At 30.2% G+C, this 15,276-nt stretch overlaps 1 protein-coding gene across 2 annotated transcripts in view; it reads right to left on the bottom strand.

Moving 5' to 3' along the window:
• Positions 1-16: 16 nt before the first annotated feature.
• The window catches only part of LOC117169632 ((E3-independent) E2 ubiquitin-conjugating enzyme UBE2O), a 27,738-nt gene continuing 12,478 nt past the window's right edge, over positions 17-15,276 (bottom strand). The window contains exons 7-9 of one of the 2 annotated variants that reach the window (XM_033356103.1): positions 12,968-14,943; positions 6,550-6,918; positions 17-113 (exon numbers count right to left, since the gene is read on the bottom strand). In XM_033356103.1, coding sequence (XP_033211994.1) covers positions 6,557-6,918; positions 12,968-14,943 — 2,338 coding nt within the window. In that variant the 3' untranslated portion in view covers positions 17-113; positions 6,550-6,556. Of the gene's footprint in view, positions 114-4,227; positions 6,919-12,967; positions 14,944-15,276 lie in introns of those variants that run through there. The other variant, XM_033356101.1, reaches the window with a different exon arrangement.

Raw genomic sequence — 15,276 nt, 5'->3', positions numbered from 1 at the left:
ACCGTGATTCAACGCTGATAAAAGATTTTGATAACAGGTGCTACGCCTCTCTTATCTTCTCTGACACATAGAGATAAAGATAAACCAGCGCGGTGATGAAGAAATACCTTGAGCTTTAACAAAAGTGAAATTTCCTGCATTAAAGATACAAAAGTTTGTGAACCTTCACGAAGAAGTTGTTTTTTTATTTATTACTTCAAAAAACAAGAGATTGAACATTTGGACGTTTACATTGCACTTTTATGAATGAGAATGAAAAAATGTGCTCCCAAAATAAAATACATTTCTTTTTATATTTTTCAATATAAACAATTTTTTAAAAAGATTTACTAAAAATGTAATGAAACCAAAAATTTAAGTTTTGCAGTTTGTGGAATTTGAAAATTGGAAGCATATCGAATCTTATAGTAGAGTCAAATAAAGTTTATATGTACCTCGAAATCCGGCCTCAATCCATGGATTTGTATAAAACCTTTTGCATTGTGTGGCTAAAAGTAGGTACTAAAAACTTTTAAAAAATCAGACCTTGCCAATGTATTTGAAAATCCAAATTTTTTCAAATGTTTCAGAAAAATAGTTAAGAAAGTTAAATAACTTGAATAAACGAAGTCTTCGAAACACAAAAGTATAGAATACTGTGTACATGAATTTTTGGGTAGCTGTTAATGAATTTAACGTCAAAACAAGGGCGGACCAAAAGTTTTCATTTTTTATATAATTTTTTCCAGAAAAAAGTGTTAAACTTTGGTACACATAATTATATATAAAGAAAAAAAGGTTAAATAAACACGGCAGGGTTCCACTGCCAGTGATCTGGAATAGGAATTTTTTTTTAGAAATGCTCAACAATAAATTTTTAAGAGAAAAGTAACAAAATTTGCCATTTCAGCTTTGTGAATTTTAATTTTAAGAAAAAATACAAAAAGAAACGTACTATCAGCTAGAATTATTGCATCTATACTCACAGAAAATAACTAATTCTAATACGAGTAGTACTCAACTTAATTATTATAAACAATTTTTATCAACAAACTCTTACTAGTGTTTTTTTCTCACAAAAAAATTTTTTTCACGCTAGTTGGTAATATTTTTTATAGGAGTCATAACTTTCAATGAAAAATGATCATAAGTTAACATTTACTGGTTTTATAAACATTGTCGAAAACAAATTCTCAATAAATGAGTTTTTCTCATAAATAAATTGATTTTTCTGAATAAAAGAGTCCTCAATCATTTTCTTCAAAGGTTATAATTTATATACTTCAAGCTTTATGAAAAACAAATAATATAGATTGTTAATAATCATTTTTTAAACAAATGTCCTAAATGGTCGTTCCCACGTAGAAAAATATCCGTTACAATCTGCCGTTTCATAATATAGAAAAAGGCTATTTCTGTTGTTACGAGAGTGGCCTACAATTTATTAATATTGATGATAATAAATATAAATCAAGTCAGTAAATAAAAATTTGTATAACGTTTAACTAAAACGTCTCTATATGCTTCTGTGACTAGTTTTCCCGGTCACAAATTACATTTTTCCTAGTTGACCTTTAAACATGTATAATAATAATAATTCAATACTAATTGCTGTATTACTATATCAATTTTGAAAATAGCTAAACATTTTAGAACTCCAAGGTAAAATATATAAAGAAAATTATTTTACAAGTGTTTTTCAGACTTCCCAGCCCACAATACTCTCATTGGGAAATAAAGTGATTTTAAAGAAAATGGGAGAATAATAGGGAAAACAATTTTAATCACATTAATACAAATACTTGATTTTTAACTCTAATTTAAAGTTACATAAAAAATTGAACTTTCAAGCAAAAGAGAAGAATTTGCAACCAAAAAATTGAATTTTAAACCAAATGGTTAAATTTTCAACTTACGAAAATGAATCTTGAACTGAATGATCAAATTTCCAAACAATAAATATTAAACCTCAACGAAAAAAATTACATTTTCAACCAAATAGTTGAATTTTCAAAGCCAAGTCAGGTGAATTTCCAAGCAATAAAGATTAAATGCACCTAAGGATGAATTTTCAATTCAAAAGAATAGCATTTTTATCAAAAAGGATGAATTTTTGATATAGCAGTTGAATTTTCAACAAAATTATTCAAGTTTCAACCAAATAGTACATTTTTTAACCGAAATATATGAACTCTGGACCAAACATATAATAGTAGATTATTCGATTAAAAAGAATTAACTTTCAATAATGAAAGATGAACTTTTAAATAAAAAAGATGAATTTCTGACCAATAAAGGTTACTTCTCCCAAAAGATGAATTTTTAATCCAAAAAGATCAGTTTTTTATCCAAAGACCAAAGAGTTGAATTTTCGACAAAAAAATGTCTTTTTAACAAAATAGTTAACTTTTCAACAAGGTTTTCACCAAACATTTTCCACCAAATAGTTGATTTTTTAACCAAAATAGTTGAATTCTGAACTTAAAATATATTAGTAGACTTTTCCATCAAAAATGTGAATTTTCAACCAAAAAATATGATATACAATATATTTTATAATTAAAAGAGAAGAATTATCGACAAAAAAAATAAACATAATTAACTTTTATCGAAAAAGTATTAATTTTCAACAAATGAATTAAATTTTAAAGTAAATAGAGTTTTTAACCAAAAGTGATGAATTATGGACCAAAAATATAATAGTAAATTTTTCAATGGAAAAGAATTAATTTTTAACCAAGAAGACGATTTCCACCAAAAGATGAATTTTCAATCTAAAATGGGAAATTTTCTATCCAAAAAGACGAGTGATCCACAAAACAGTTGAATTTTCGACCAAAAGAGATGAATTTTGAACCAAAAATATATTAGTAGACTTTTTAATTTTTAAAAATTAACTTTTTTCAAAAACGGTTGGATTTTCTTATTGATTTTTATTAATTAAATTCGCATTTAAACACAAAATAAGGGGAATTTTCTTGGAAACGAGTGAAAAAGAGGATTTATTTAAAAAGGGGGGAAAAGTGTAAAGCCTCTAATTTAATAACCGAAGTGAAAATTCGGCGCAAGGAAACAATTGATGTTATTATTTAAAATATAAATTATGACATTCCGCAAGGAAAGCACTCATTTTTTCAATTGTAATTTGTAATTTGGGAGATATTCGCGTTTTTGTGGTCCGGGATTTAAAATATAGATTTTGGATGTGTATAGGAAATTATACTTCAATATGTGCTGTAGTTTTGTAACATCAGACTTTTATGTCCATGAAAAGACAGGAAGTGGATTAATTCTATTGTTATTTAGAGTATCCCTAAGTTATAAATGTATTATGCCAAATATTATGATATTATTTTTTACGAACTCAATAATGATTTATTATTATTAATCATATAAATTAAAGTTATCTGTGTAATTACTATGTTAAATATCTAAAAAGGAAGTATGTGTTCTTTAATATAAAAGGAACATTCCATTTTTAACGAAACGAAAATCTTAAATATAAAATGATATTTTAACGGAGATATTTGGTAACACTGAGCCCAATCATAACACATTTTTTCAAGGAGCGAGATGATATTTATTGCAAAAGTTAAAACAATTCTGAAAAATTTCCGCCTTTTTCAGTACGAAGACACCTAAAAAACAGGCGATTAAAATTATGCACTAAATTCCCCAATTTTCATGATTCAAATTCAACTCCTGCTAAAATTTAGAAAAATAATTATTAACATTTTTAAAGTACCCGCATACTCCTGGACGGTACTCCATGTAATAATGAATAATTCTTTGTTTAAAGAACCTTATAATAAAAAGCAATAATTCTTAACGTCTAACGTAACTACACTATTATTTAAATAATTTCATTTTCAGTTTCTAACCAAGCGATTCTTTGAATTTCTTAATTAAACATATTTTATTATATAAAAATAAATTTCATTTTTAGAACTATCTACGAATAACACAAACTTTATGGAACTCTTTTTTTCATTTATTACATTTTTCGAGTTTTTAAAATGCGCCAAGCGCATAAAAATACAGAGCGAGTAAAAATATTTGTAAACCAAAACATAAAATTTAAACAAAAAAAGAGCGAATCGATGACCAGAATACGGGGTTGGATAAGCAACTTTCAGGATCGTCCCTATAAACCTAAGGTTCTAATCACTTTTGGACGAGAACTAATAACTTTTATCGTTTCATTTTTTTTCTTAATCAAGGACAATTCGCAAGTTACAGACGCACGTGTCTCGTTCGTCCACATAACTAATTCAGTGACTTTATTGACTCAAAAACAGATGAAAACGAGATTACAGCCAAGAAACATTTGCACGACCATTGAACGAGGCAACGATCGGCTAAATGTAATTAAAAGAAAATAGAGAATGATCGTTGAAATCGGAGCACACCGACTGGTGTTTACAATTAATTTGTCTAGCTCTCAAGCACATCACCGATCAACATTACAACGAACTTAAAAGTTTATGTGACTTATAGAAATGTACTAATATTTTAAATATAAATATCTTGCGCATTGTACATACAGGGCATTCCAAAACTTCGTTCTTTCATCGACAACTCAACCTCGTGCTTTCATTCGCGTTACAAACCATTCTTATATTATATTACACACACTTTATTCAATACGAATCGTAGCTTTAATTCACTTTGTCCTACGAACCATATTTCTTTTTTTTTACATCTACACACTTTCGTTAGTTACAATCCTGGATGTAACTTTACCACCTTAGCCTCTTTAATTTGTTAAATAATCAGCACCATTTGCGAGCGATTGGCCTTTAGAAAGAGAATTATTCCCTCCATTCTCGTCCTTTGTATACCGAAATCACAATACTAATCGTGGGTCCAATTTTAGATCAAGATTTCTCGTGAAATACGCTTCGAAATTCATATTTTGAGACAAGCTTTAATTTCTAGACATCAAAAGTGTTTAAGATTTAACAATGTATCACCATTATAAATAAAAGTGATGTATTTCAAATCAAAAATTTCACGCATTCAACGAGAAAAAAAATTGTTCGACCTTCTAAAACTTTGATACAAAATTACGAAATATTACTTGACTACTAAGTATTTTTATTTTAAAAGGTATAACAATAGTTTTTTCACTTCTGGTCAACTCAGCTAAATTCCTAAACCAAGAGGAAAGTATTTTTCAAATCACAATCAATGAAAATCATTTTGAATAAAAAAAGATCAGAATAGATTTACATTTTTGTAAAGAATGAATTCCGAAGAGAATATCATCGCAAGACAATAATCGACAATACCCTGAAATTATTCATTTAATTCGATGCTAATAATTGATGATCTCTTTAAATCGTAGGAACAAGTACCACTGCAGAGGTACGACAATGAATAGAAAATACTGTTAGAAAATTTGTCAATGCCTCTGCATACTTCAATTTCAAGAGAGTCGCCTTTGAGAGAATGCCAGGATACCAAGAAGCTTCTTTAACCTTCTTTACACTTTCTGATTGAAGAAGAATCGAAATAGTAGAAAGGGATCACAATTGGTTTAAGAGAATAAAAATGGAAGAAATAAAAAAGGGGCTCATAGCCAAAATTCCTTAACAAAAGTCCGATACCTTCATCCTCAATGTGAAATGAACCTCTCTCGGAGTGTACGTCTAGACGACCATTCCGAGAGAGGTTCTTTTAACATGAAGGTATCCAAGTATTTATATATGACACAAGTAATACTGAATATTGTACATACGAGCAACTCAAATGATTTGAACGTATTAAGTACTGGAAAACGAATATATTAAACTTGAAAGAAAGAACTAGGATATTTTTTAATAAATAAAGAGAATTTCCTTGTGAACTATACAGCCTTCTAGTCAATATCACTGTTATTATCTAACTATCTACGAGTAATTAATAACATTAGACTCTTTGTCGATAGGTCAATCTATATTCGAATCTTTCTAGTCTACGCCCTATTACTTCTAAAGACACTTGAATAGTTTTCTTCTTTCTCGACAATATCGTAATAATGGATGGCATAACGAGTTCAGTGTAATCGAAATAGCACATGACTCCAGATCTCGAGACATAGGTTTATTAATTTTTCTGAAATGCTTTTATAGTTAATCTCTATTATTATTTATAATTTATCTTATCTCTCGTTGCTATTGCAAATTTGTGAAGTGATTCTAAAAATATTGTTCACACCTGACTCTTTTTTTCTGTTGCTTTTCAAGGAATACAAAATGAAGGTCTGAGGAACTAAATGCATGTTGTCTTCGGCTTCGCACAAATTTATCTCTAGGCTACAAAATAATTAACTTTGGATTTGAAACTACTTATACCAGAAAGCTGATAAAATGTTTTCCAATTTTATAAGGCGTTTACTCTTTTCCTTTTTATAGCATAATCTTTTTATCTCAGTATCTGGTAACGAGTTATTGTTCGACAACGTTATTTTACGTGATGTCAATAAATACATAATTGCGAAAAAGGATCGACTTGCATTATTAGAATAAATTAATTAAAAATATTACCGAATAGTGACGCAATTTTGGTATGCTAGGAGCAAAAAATTACCTTGAGGCTAGCTAGCATTTAGCTCCGATGTGTCTTTTTTCGTCTCGTTTGTAACCGAGGTTGGACTACATGTCGTCGAGGAAAGAGAGTCCGGGATTTTTGGAGGTTCTCCATTCGACGTCGAGTGTGAACCAGTATCTACGATATCATTTTTTCTATTGTCGGTATCGACTTTTGTTGACTGGGCTTGTGATGAGCTTTGGGTCTCTTCCGCAAAGACAGGGATGTCTTCGATTTCGGGAACGCATGGTAATTGTACTATTCTTTCTTTTAAGAGAACACGCTTGAAGGTTTCCAGGGTTTTCCGTAAAGTGATGCAAAAGCCCCTGGAGGCCGGTATGAGAGGGAATTCAGGTAGAATTTTTTCATCTGTAAAAAATAACAGATTTCACCAAGAATTCACTACTGGATCTTTTTTTAAAGAATTATTAGAATATAAAAAACATATAAGAAGGTATAATCAAGGGGTTGATCACTCACTTTCGAGTACGCCAAATTTCAAGACTTCAAAAATTTAAAAAGATATCGAATATTTCAAGATCCTTCACAAGATTTGAAAGATGTTACAACGATTTAAAAGATGTAAATTTAAACCTATTAATTTTCATTATTTTGATTAGATATTACATGAATTTTTTAGTTTATATTCAGTGCGGCCAAAACTACTACGTTATTTTTATTTTATTTTAAGTAAAATAATTTCAAAATTTAATTACTGGCATATTCAGATTTTAACTCCAGTTGGCCGAGACTTGGCGTGCCTGCTAGCGTTACGTTAGTAGTCGCGCGATCGTAATTTTGACCAAAAGCAATATCATGGGAAACATGTTAATAATTTTACTCAAATGGTATACGTGATACATAAATTTTGTATTTCAGTGGACGAAAATAATTTTAACAATAATATTGTAGATTTTAATGACTCCAAAATAAGTATTTAATTCAGAAAATTCACTCTTCACTTGAAAATTCGGCTTCATCGATGGTAACAAACTATGCCTGGCAAATGATAGCCGTATGCTCATTATAAATAAATACTCTACAATTTGAGCATTTTTCTTTGTTTTGCTGTTCTTCCTTGAGTGGTAAGGGTGATTTTAGGGGTTGTTGAATATTATTATGCAGCTGGGAATTTTAACTTGGGGTTTTCTGAAGGTGGATTGGGTATTTTTTTTTTATTTCTTGAGTCGTTTATTTGAAGACTCTTCGGATTTGTTCAGATAAAAAATTAGAGGTGGTCTTAGGGGTTGTTGAATATTATTATGGGGTTGGGAATATAGCTTGGGTTTTTCAGAGGGTGATTTGGGTGATTGTATGAAATTTTGAAATTTTTGAGACGTTTACATGTAAGCTCTTCGGATCTGCTCAGGTAAAAAAATAGAGGTCGTCTTAGGGGTTGTTGAATATTAGTATGCAGTTGGGAATATACCATGGGCTTTTCTGAAGGTGATTCGGGTAATTATATCCAATTCTCAAATCTTTTAGATGTTTACGTGAAGACATTTTGGATTTGTTCAGATAAAAGTTAGGGGTGGTCTTACGGGTTGTTAAATATTATTATGGGGTTGGGAATATAATTTGGTCTATTCTGAAGGTGATTTGGGTTATTATATCAAATTTTCAATTTTTTTGAGATGTTTACGTAAAGGCTCTTCGAATCTGTTTACGTACAAAATTAGAAAAAAGACACGTTAGTAGGCGCGTGACAGTCAATTAGAACGATGATGTATTTGCAAACTTGTAACAAAGAGGCAACGGGCACGAATGTTGTTTAACATTTTTTCAAATTTAAAATTATTTTTTATATTTTTTCAGAACTTCTAAAAACCCTTTAAAATTATTCGAATTTTTCCTGAAATGTTTTTAAAAATTCTGCAAATATAAACAAATTTCCTTAAAATCTTCCACATTAACTTTTGATAATTTTGTAAATCATTTGAAAAATTCATTTAAAATTAACTTTAAATATAGATAAATACCTTAACTGAGAATAGCTAGTCGAGAAACCATAACAGTGAACGAGTTTATATTGTATTTCAAAACATACGAAACCGTCGCGGCGGATCGACGCGTCGGTCCAGATGATCAACGCGCGAATACTCCCGGGTTACGTCAAAATTGATCAGAGAAAGGACTATTTATTGAAACTTATCAATAATCATCTTAATAAAATGTACTTTTAAAATTGCCTTTATTTTTTCAAAGGAAAAGTACTCATTTTAAAATAAAATTGTTAAATAATTCATATTTTTAAATTATTATTTATGTTAATTTATTTTTGCATATTATTATTGCATGTTCTAAAAACGTTTCAATGCATTTTTTATAAGTTATTTTTTTTAACTTAAACAAATACGCTTGCATTGACAACACTCAGAATAAATAATTTTCGTTTTAAAATTTATATATACTACAATTACGATTCTTGATCTCTGCAATTTAATGAATTAACTGATTAATGATTATATTACTATTAATATGAATTACTAATCTATTTAATTTTATTTATTCAGACACACGCATATGTATATATATATATATATAATATTTATAAAACATTCATTGTAACAACTTTTTGGCAAAGACCATTGTGCAGCCTATTTCTTTAATAAATAATAATTCCACAAAAGAATTTTTAAATTTTCAAAAGATTTGACAAAGATTTCAAAAAATGTCAAAGGATTTCAGAAAATTTCACGAAGGGATTTCACACCAGATTTCAAGAGTGACCAATAGGGTGGGCAAAAAAACTGAATTGCTCCAGGCCATGTGAGGGTAACCACAACATTTTATTTCACAGTTCTTTTCGGCCAAAGTTATATTCACACGAAATTCGAATTTAATTAAAATTTTCGGACATCTAAATAAACAGCACTTTTAAAGTTATAGAAAACAGTTTTGTTTTAGATAACTAATTTGAAAATTAAAGCGGACTCAATCGAACATTTTCATGCATAAATATTGAAAATCGTAGGAAAAGTCCATTCTTAATCTTTCAAAATTATAATATATCAAATTGCGATCGCGTAAAATTAAATAACTTTATATTAAATGAATTAAAAATGATAATTTAACCGAAATTTTAGAAATGATACACTTTCAAATTAAAGGTAATAATTAATCAAACAATTACAAACTTAATTGTCCAAAATTATGATTGATTTAAATCTTTCAAAATTGTAAGCATATTAAATATAAAAGCTTATTTTGAAATATTTAAAATGAAAGTTAAAAAAAGTTTTAAAACCTTCACAGTTGAACAAATTCAAAGCTTGTGCAATGAAACAATCTGCAAATAACATTTGAAAATGACATTGCTCACTTTTAACCTGGGAGTCACTAAAATGGAAACTTATTATTTTAAGATCTACGAACGTGAATAGTTTCAGGACTAACAACTAAAAAACGAAAACTTAATTAAATTGATCATTTAAAAGTTGGCTATTTTTTAACTCTAAACTCTTACGATTCAAAATTTAATATTTTCTTAATATGAAGTACTTAAAAGTGTACAATAACAAAGCCTATATTATTGTCATATTATAAAATTTAAAGTTTAAGGTTTTCAAAATCTCCAGTTAAGAATTTTCATGTTTTTTTTTCATTCAAATTGAAAACCCCCAATGGACGCAAAAAAGCTACAATATGAATTTGCGAATTTTAAAATCCGAACAAAAGTAATAAAGAATATTATTACATTATCAATTTTAAAAGAGTAATGATAATTAATTCAACTTAAAAAAGTTGTTTTTGTAGGACAGATGACTGACCTGAGTCAACATTATGTCAAATCACGTTAATTATTCCGCCAATTTAATCTGGCGCAAGCATTTAAATAATACTTTTAAAGAAACAAGTATCATCCATATTATGATTGCGCCCAGCTGGGATCGAACGCACGACCTCTCACTTTCTGAGTGAGCGCTCTATCAACTGAGCTACACAGCTACTTTCTAACTATTCCTGTGTGACCGCTTTATTCAAAGAAAAAATTCTCAGTCATTTCCCGGCTCGCAAACATTTTTCAAGGTAAATGAAATTTACAACAAACCAACTATAAAAATAAAAAATTTTCCATTTGAAGTAATAAAAACTGAGCTGCAAATGAAGGCACTCAAAGTGGAACTCTTGAATTTTACATTTTTTAAATTAAAGTTTAAAAGTTTTTAAATTCAATAATTTTTTATTTAAATCTGATAAAAATGATCAATAATTTACACACATAAAATGAAAGCTACTAACATTTATTGAATGAACAATTTTTAAATGAATACAGTTAAATAAATGCAGTTAAATAAATGCAAATGAATGCTGTAAATTGAAGAATCAATCAATTAATTTGGAATTTTTCAAAAATATATAATTTAAAACAATTTTAAGCTAGAAACATTAAAAATTGAACGATTACATTTTTTTATAAACTGAACACTTCTTAGATTAAAAGTTAAATCATATTTATATTAATTAGTTTTAAAATCCTTAAAAATGCTTCGAAATTTAATTTCCAAATCTTGAAACATCTACATGTTGTTTCACAATTTTTTAAATTTTTAATTATTTTAAATATTTTTTCAGAACTTCTAAATATCCTTTAAAATGAGTCGCATTTTTCCTCAAATGTTTTTAAAAATTCTGCAAAAATAAACAAATTTCCTTTAAATCTTCCACATTTATTTTTGATAATTTTGTCAATTTTTTGAAATATTCACTTAAAATTAACTTTTCAAAATAAAAAATCATTTTCAATTTTCCCAGGAAACGCTTTTTATTCTTTTTAAAGTCTTTCATGATTCTAAAAAAGCTTCTAAATTTTTTGTTCGAAATCTGCCAAAATCTATTTTTTTTTAATTAGGTCGTGGGCTATTTACACCGAAATTTTGGTACAAATAGCCGGATTTTGTCGGTACACATAGGCACTTTGTTTAAATTATTTCAAATTTTTAATTAATTTTGAATTCTTTCAAAACTTTTAAATATATCTTAACTTACTCGAACTTTTTCTTAGAATAATAGATGTTCAATTGTTATTATCACATCAAAATTCAACAATTTGACAAACAAATAATTAATTATTTTAAATGAACAGTAAGACATTGATAAATATTGAATAATTGTTATTTTTGTTAATTAAAAAATTTAAAATTGATTGGTTTAGAATGGAATATTTTAGACTGAAATAATATTTGAAATTTAATAAAAAGCTTTTAATTATGCACATTATTTTGAAGTAATTTTAAAATTGAAAATAGTTTATAAAGTTTCAATCGGGCGATTACATTTATTTAACTAATAAGACTTTCCACTTGAACTGAATCCAAATCGTCTTGTAAAATCAATTATTATTTAATTTTTAAATCTTAAAGTACAGTTCAATTTTAAAAATCATTATTAATTTATATTCACAGTTGATCAACTAAAAATGTTTTTAACTAAAATCTTCAATTTCGAAAGCTTCTAATTTTTAATTGTTTTACGTCTTTAAAACTGAATTTTAAAATTCTTTAAATTAAAATGAACGCTTAAAAATTAAAATCTAAAATGTAAAATTTTTTAATTGGAGGTTTTTTGATATAAGCATTCTAAACTGAATATCATAATTGTAAAAGATAACAATTTTACTAATTATTTGAAAAGCGGTTAAAATCACAATTGGACGGATTTTTTTCGACAAATTTGCAAAATTCCCGGACAAAACATAAATTTACTGTAATTTCATGGTCCTTCTCATAAAAATGTATTGTTCAATACTTAAGCCTCATGCTTTTATTTCAAGTCACACTATTTTGAAATTTTAAAAGGGAATTATATCGTTTATTTTTAATATATTTTAAAAAAGGTTAAAAAAAAATTAATTAATGCAAACTCCTGTTAAAAAAATAAGAATCCAACGACCAAATTTGGACCACAACGAACCCTGCCCTCTCATTTTTCCTTCCTATTTTTTATTTATGTGCGAAATTTTTTTTCTTCATTTTTTTCAGATTTTTTTTTGTTCTTGGTTTTTTGTTTGTTCGTTGTGGTTCAAATTTGGTCGTTGGATTCTTGTTTTTTTTTAAATAGGAGTTTGCATCACGTTAAAAAGGATTTTTAATTTGGATTTTAATCTAATTTAAATTTCTTAAATTTAAACAATTAATTAAATAATTTATTTGTTGCTTTTCAGTCTTTTGCAGATGTTTCTTTCTCAAATATTTCCTAATTTCGAGCAGTTTAATTACTAAAATCGAACTTCATTTAAAGGGAAAGAGGGGGGGGGCGGTTCAACTAAAATTTGTTAAAATATTGTATTATCATCTGAAATACGTATGTATTGGCAGTTTCAAGTCGATTAGAATTGTGTTAAGATTTCAATACAAGATTTGACCTTGGCATACTCATATAACTGGTCCAATAAAAAGTTTGTAATAAAAAAACTCACCGACTAGAGAGATTTCTTTGAACGTCGTTGGCGTAACCGGAGAGAGAGGATGCTGATTATTGTGCTGTTCTGAGATCTCCATCCAACGATCCAACCTTTGCACAAGTTTTTCAGCGTGTCTTTTAAAATGCTCGATAATAATATCCTTAAATATGGGCGGAGGATACTGCAGAAGCTTCGTCTGTGCTTGCACCAGCTTCAGCACAACCATCTCGTTGTACATTCTGGAATTCTCTCTACCCTGCTGAGAGCCCTTTTGCTTCTCGAAGCCTGCTTCGTTGAAATAAGGCTCTGGCACAAGAATTAGACCCTGTATCGAAACGATCACCTGCAAAAGAGTTGACGAACTCGTCCAGACTTCCGTTCCGCGGCCAGCCCAGGTTCCCAATAAACTAACGCACACTTTTCCATCCTCGTAAAGATTCGGATTCAGCCGATCACTGCAGTAGGAAATATAATGGCACAATGGCGGCGCTACGGGATAATCTGCGGAAAGTTGAAAATCGAAAAGAAAGAGACCATCCTCATAAGGAGTTTTCTCAGGACCTCTAAACATCACAGAGTAAAGATCTATCCTATCTTCAAAACCTTTCAACCAAATTCCAGACGGAAGTGAGCTTTTCAGCAATTTCAGTTCCTTCGAGACAGTTCGGAAGAAATTGGTAGGATCTGTGGGCTGGAACATCGTGAGCTTAAACTTGTGACTATCAGGAGCTGTATCGTCTATCATAAAACCTTCGCCCTCAGCATAAACCGGCGGCGGAATCTCGATTGAAGTTTCGGACGGTTCCTCAATCAAAGTAGGCTTCTCTTCCTCCTCCTCCTCCTCCTCCTCCTCCTTTTTCAGTTTCTTCACAGGCGAGGAATTCTTCGCAGCATCCGAAAGGGATATCCTCGCTAGACCAAACCTTTTTGAAACTTCTGCATGAGCCAAGACTAACTGTGCTTTTATCAACGTACACAATTTCACACAGACGTGGGAACTTCCGAGGGTGTAGCTACTAGAGCCCTGATTTTTCAATCCTTGAAGATCATCTTTCTCTGCGTCGGCCCCGGGAGAACGATCAACGTTGTTTGCATCTTCACTGAGGAGAAATTCTCCGCTGGATTCACTCGATCCGGATTCCTTCTTCGAATTATCCGCAGAGAATAATCCAGAGTCTTCTGGATTGGGATTGATGTTTATAAAGAGTCGGTCGATTTCCTCCTTTTCCTTGCAGCTCTTCTTCTCATCGTCCTTTGCGACGGCGGCTGAAACTGAATCACTGTTCATTTCGATGGTATTCTCAGAATTATCTTGCGTACTCTCGACAAGGTTCATCGCACTCTGATTGTCGGTTTCTTCTGAACCACCAGACTCATGGCTAAACAATCTTGTCACCTGATCCGCCATCCTCTGTGCGACATTCGCTCTTCCTCGTTCCCTAACCCTTTCGAGGAGACCTTGAAAATGGCTTTCATGAAAGAAAGAAGTCCCCATCAGCTTGTCCATGTATCGACAATCTTTATAGACCTCGAGCAATTTCCTCATGACTTCTGTCGTTTGGAGAGACGGATTTTGGGTAAATATTTCTTCGAGTCGAGACATTGCTTTCCGTGCCTTTTCTATGTGAGCTGCTAGCTTTGGTTTTATGTTCTCTGTTTGCTCGGTCCCGTCCGTATCGGCGATGAAGCAATCTTCCAGTTCTGTTTCCCAGGAGGCATCGGATGATACGTCGTCCCATTCGCCTTCGTCGCTGTCATATTCTCCGACTTTGTAGAGGTCCTGGGGCCAACACATACTGACGTGACCGTCTATCCACCAGACCTTTACTCTTCCCTCTGGGTAATTATCCAACACTTGACCCGCTGTGCAACTCGCATCTTCTCCCACGAAATTTGCTATCCGAATCACTCGAGTTCCGGGCCTGTACTGGAAGTCGGGATGATCTTTCAGATCGTAGACACTCACTTCTCGTTCTTCTAAGAAGGTTGGCCTGTTTGGAAATAAGAGAAAATACATTATAAACAGTGTAAAAAATATGTGAGAACAATGCCGAAACTCAAGGGTGAAGAACTTTAATTATACATTAATATGGACGTTCTCCACTAAATAGCTTCGATGGAAAGAGATAAGTCGACATTCCGCTAATGGATTATAAATTACAGTGCTGAGAAGTAACGATTTACAAGTAACTAAGTTCCTCAAAAAGTTACGGTTAATTTAATTTATAAAACGCAACTTAGCTACCATTTTTCTGTAATCTGCAACTTATTTTCAGTCCAAATTGAAGTTACTTTATTTTTATTGTTTCGAATGTATCCACTAA

This window comes from Belonocnema kinseyi, chromosome 3, assembly GCF_010883055.1.
Source record: "Belonocnema kinseyi isolate 2016_QV_RU_SX_M_011 chromosome 3, B_treatae_v1, whole genome shotgun sequence".
NCBI classification, from domain to species: domain Eukaryota; kingdom Metazoa; phylum Arthropoda; class Insecta; order Hymenoptera; family Cynipidae; genus Belonocnema; species Belonocnema kinseyi.
The sequence above is the reverse complement of the archived record's forward strand: the minus strand, read 5'-3'. Positions and strand labels throughout refer to the sequence as shown.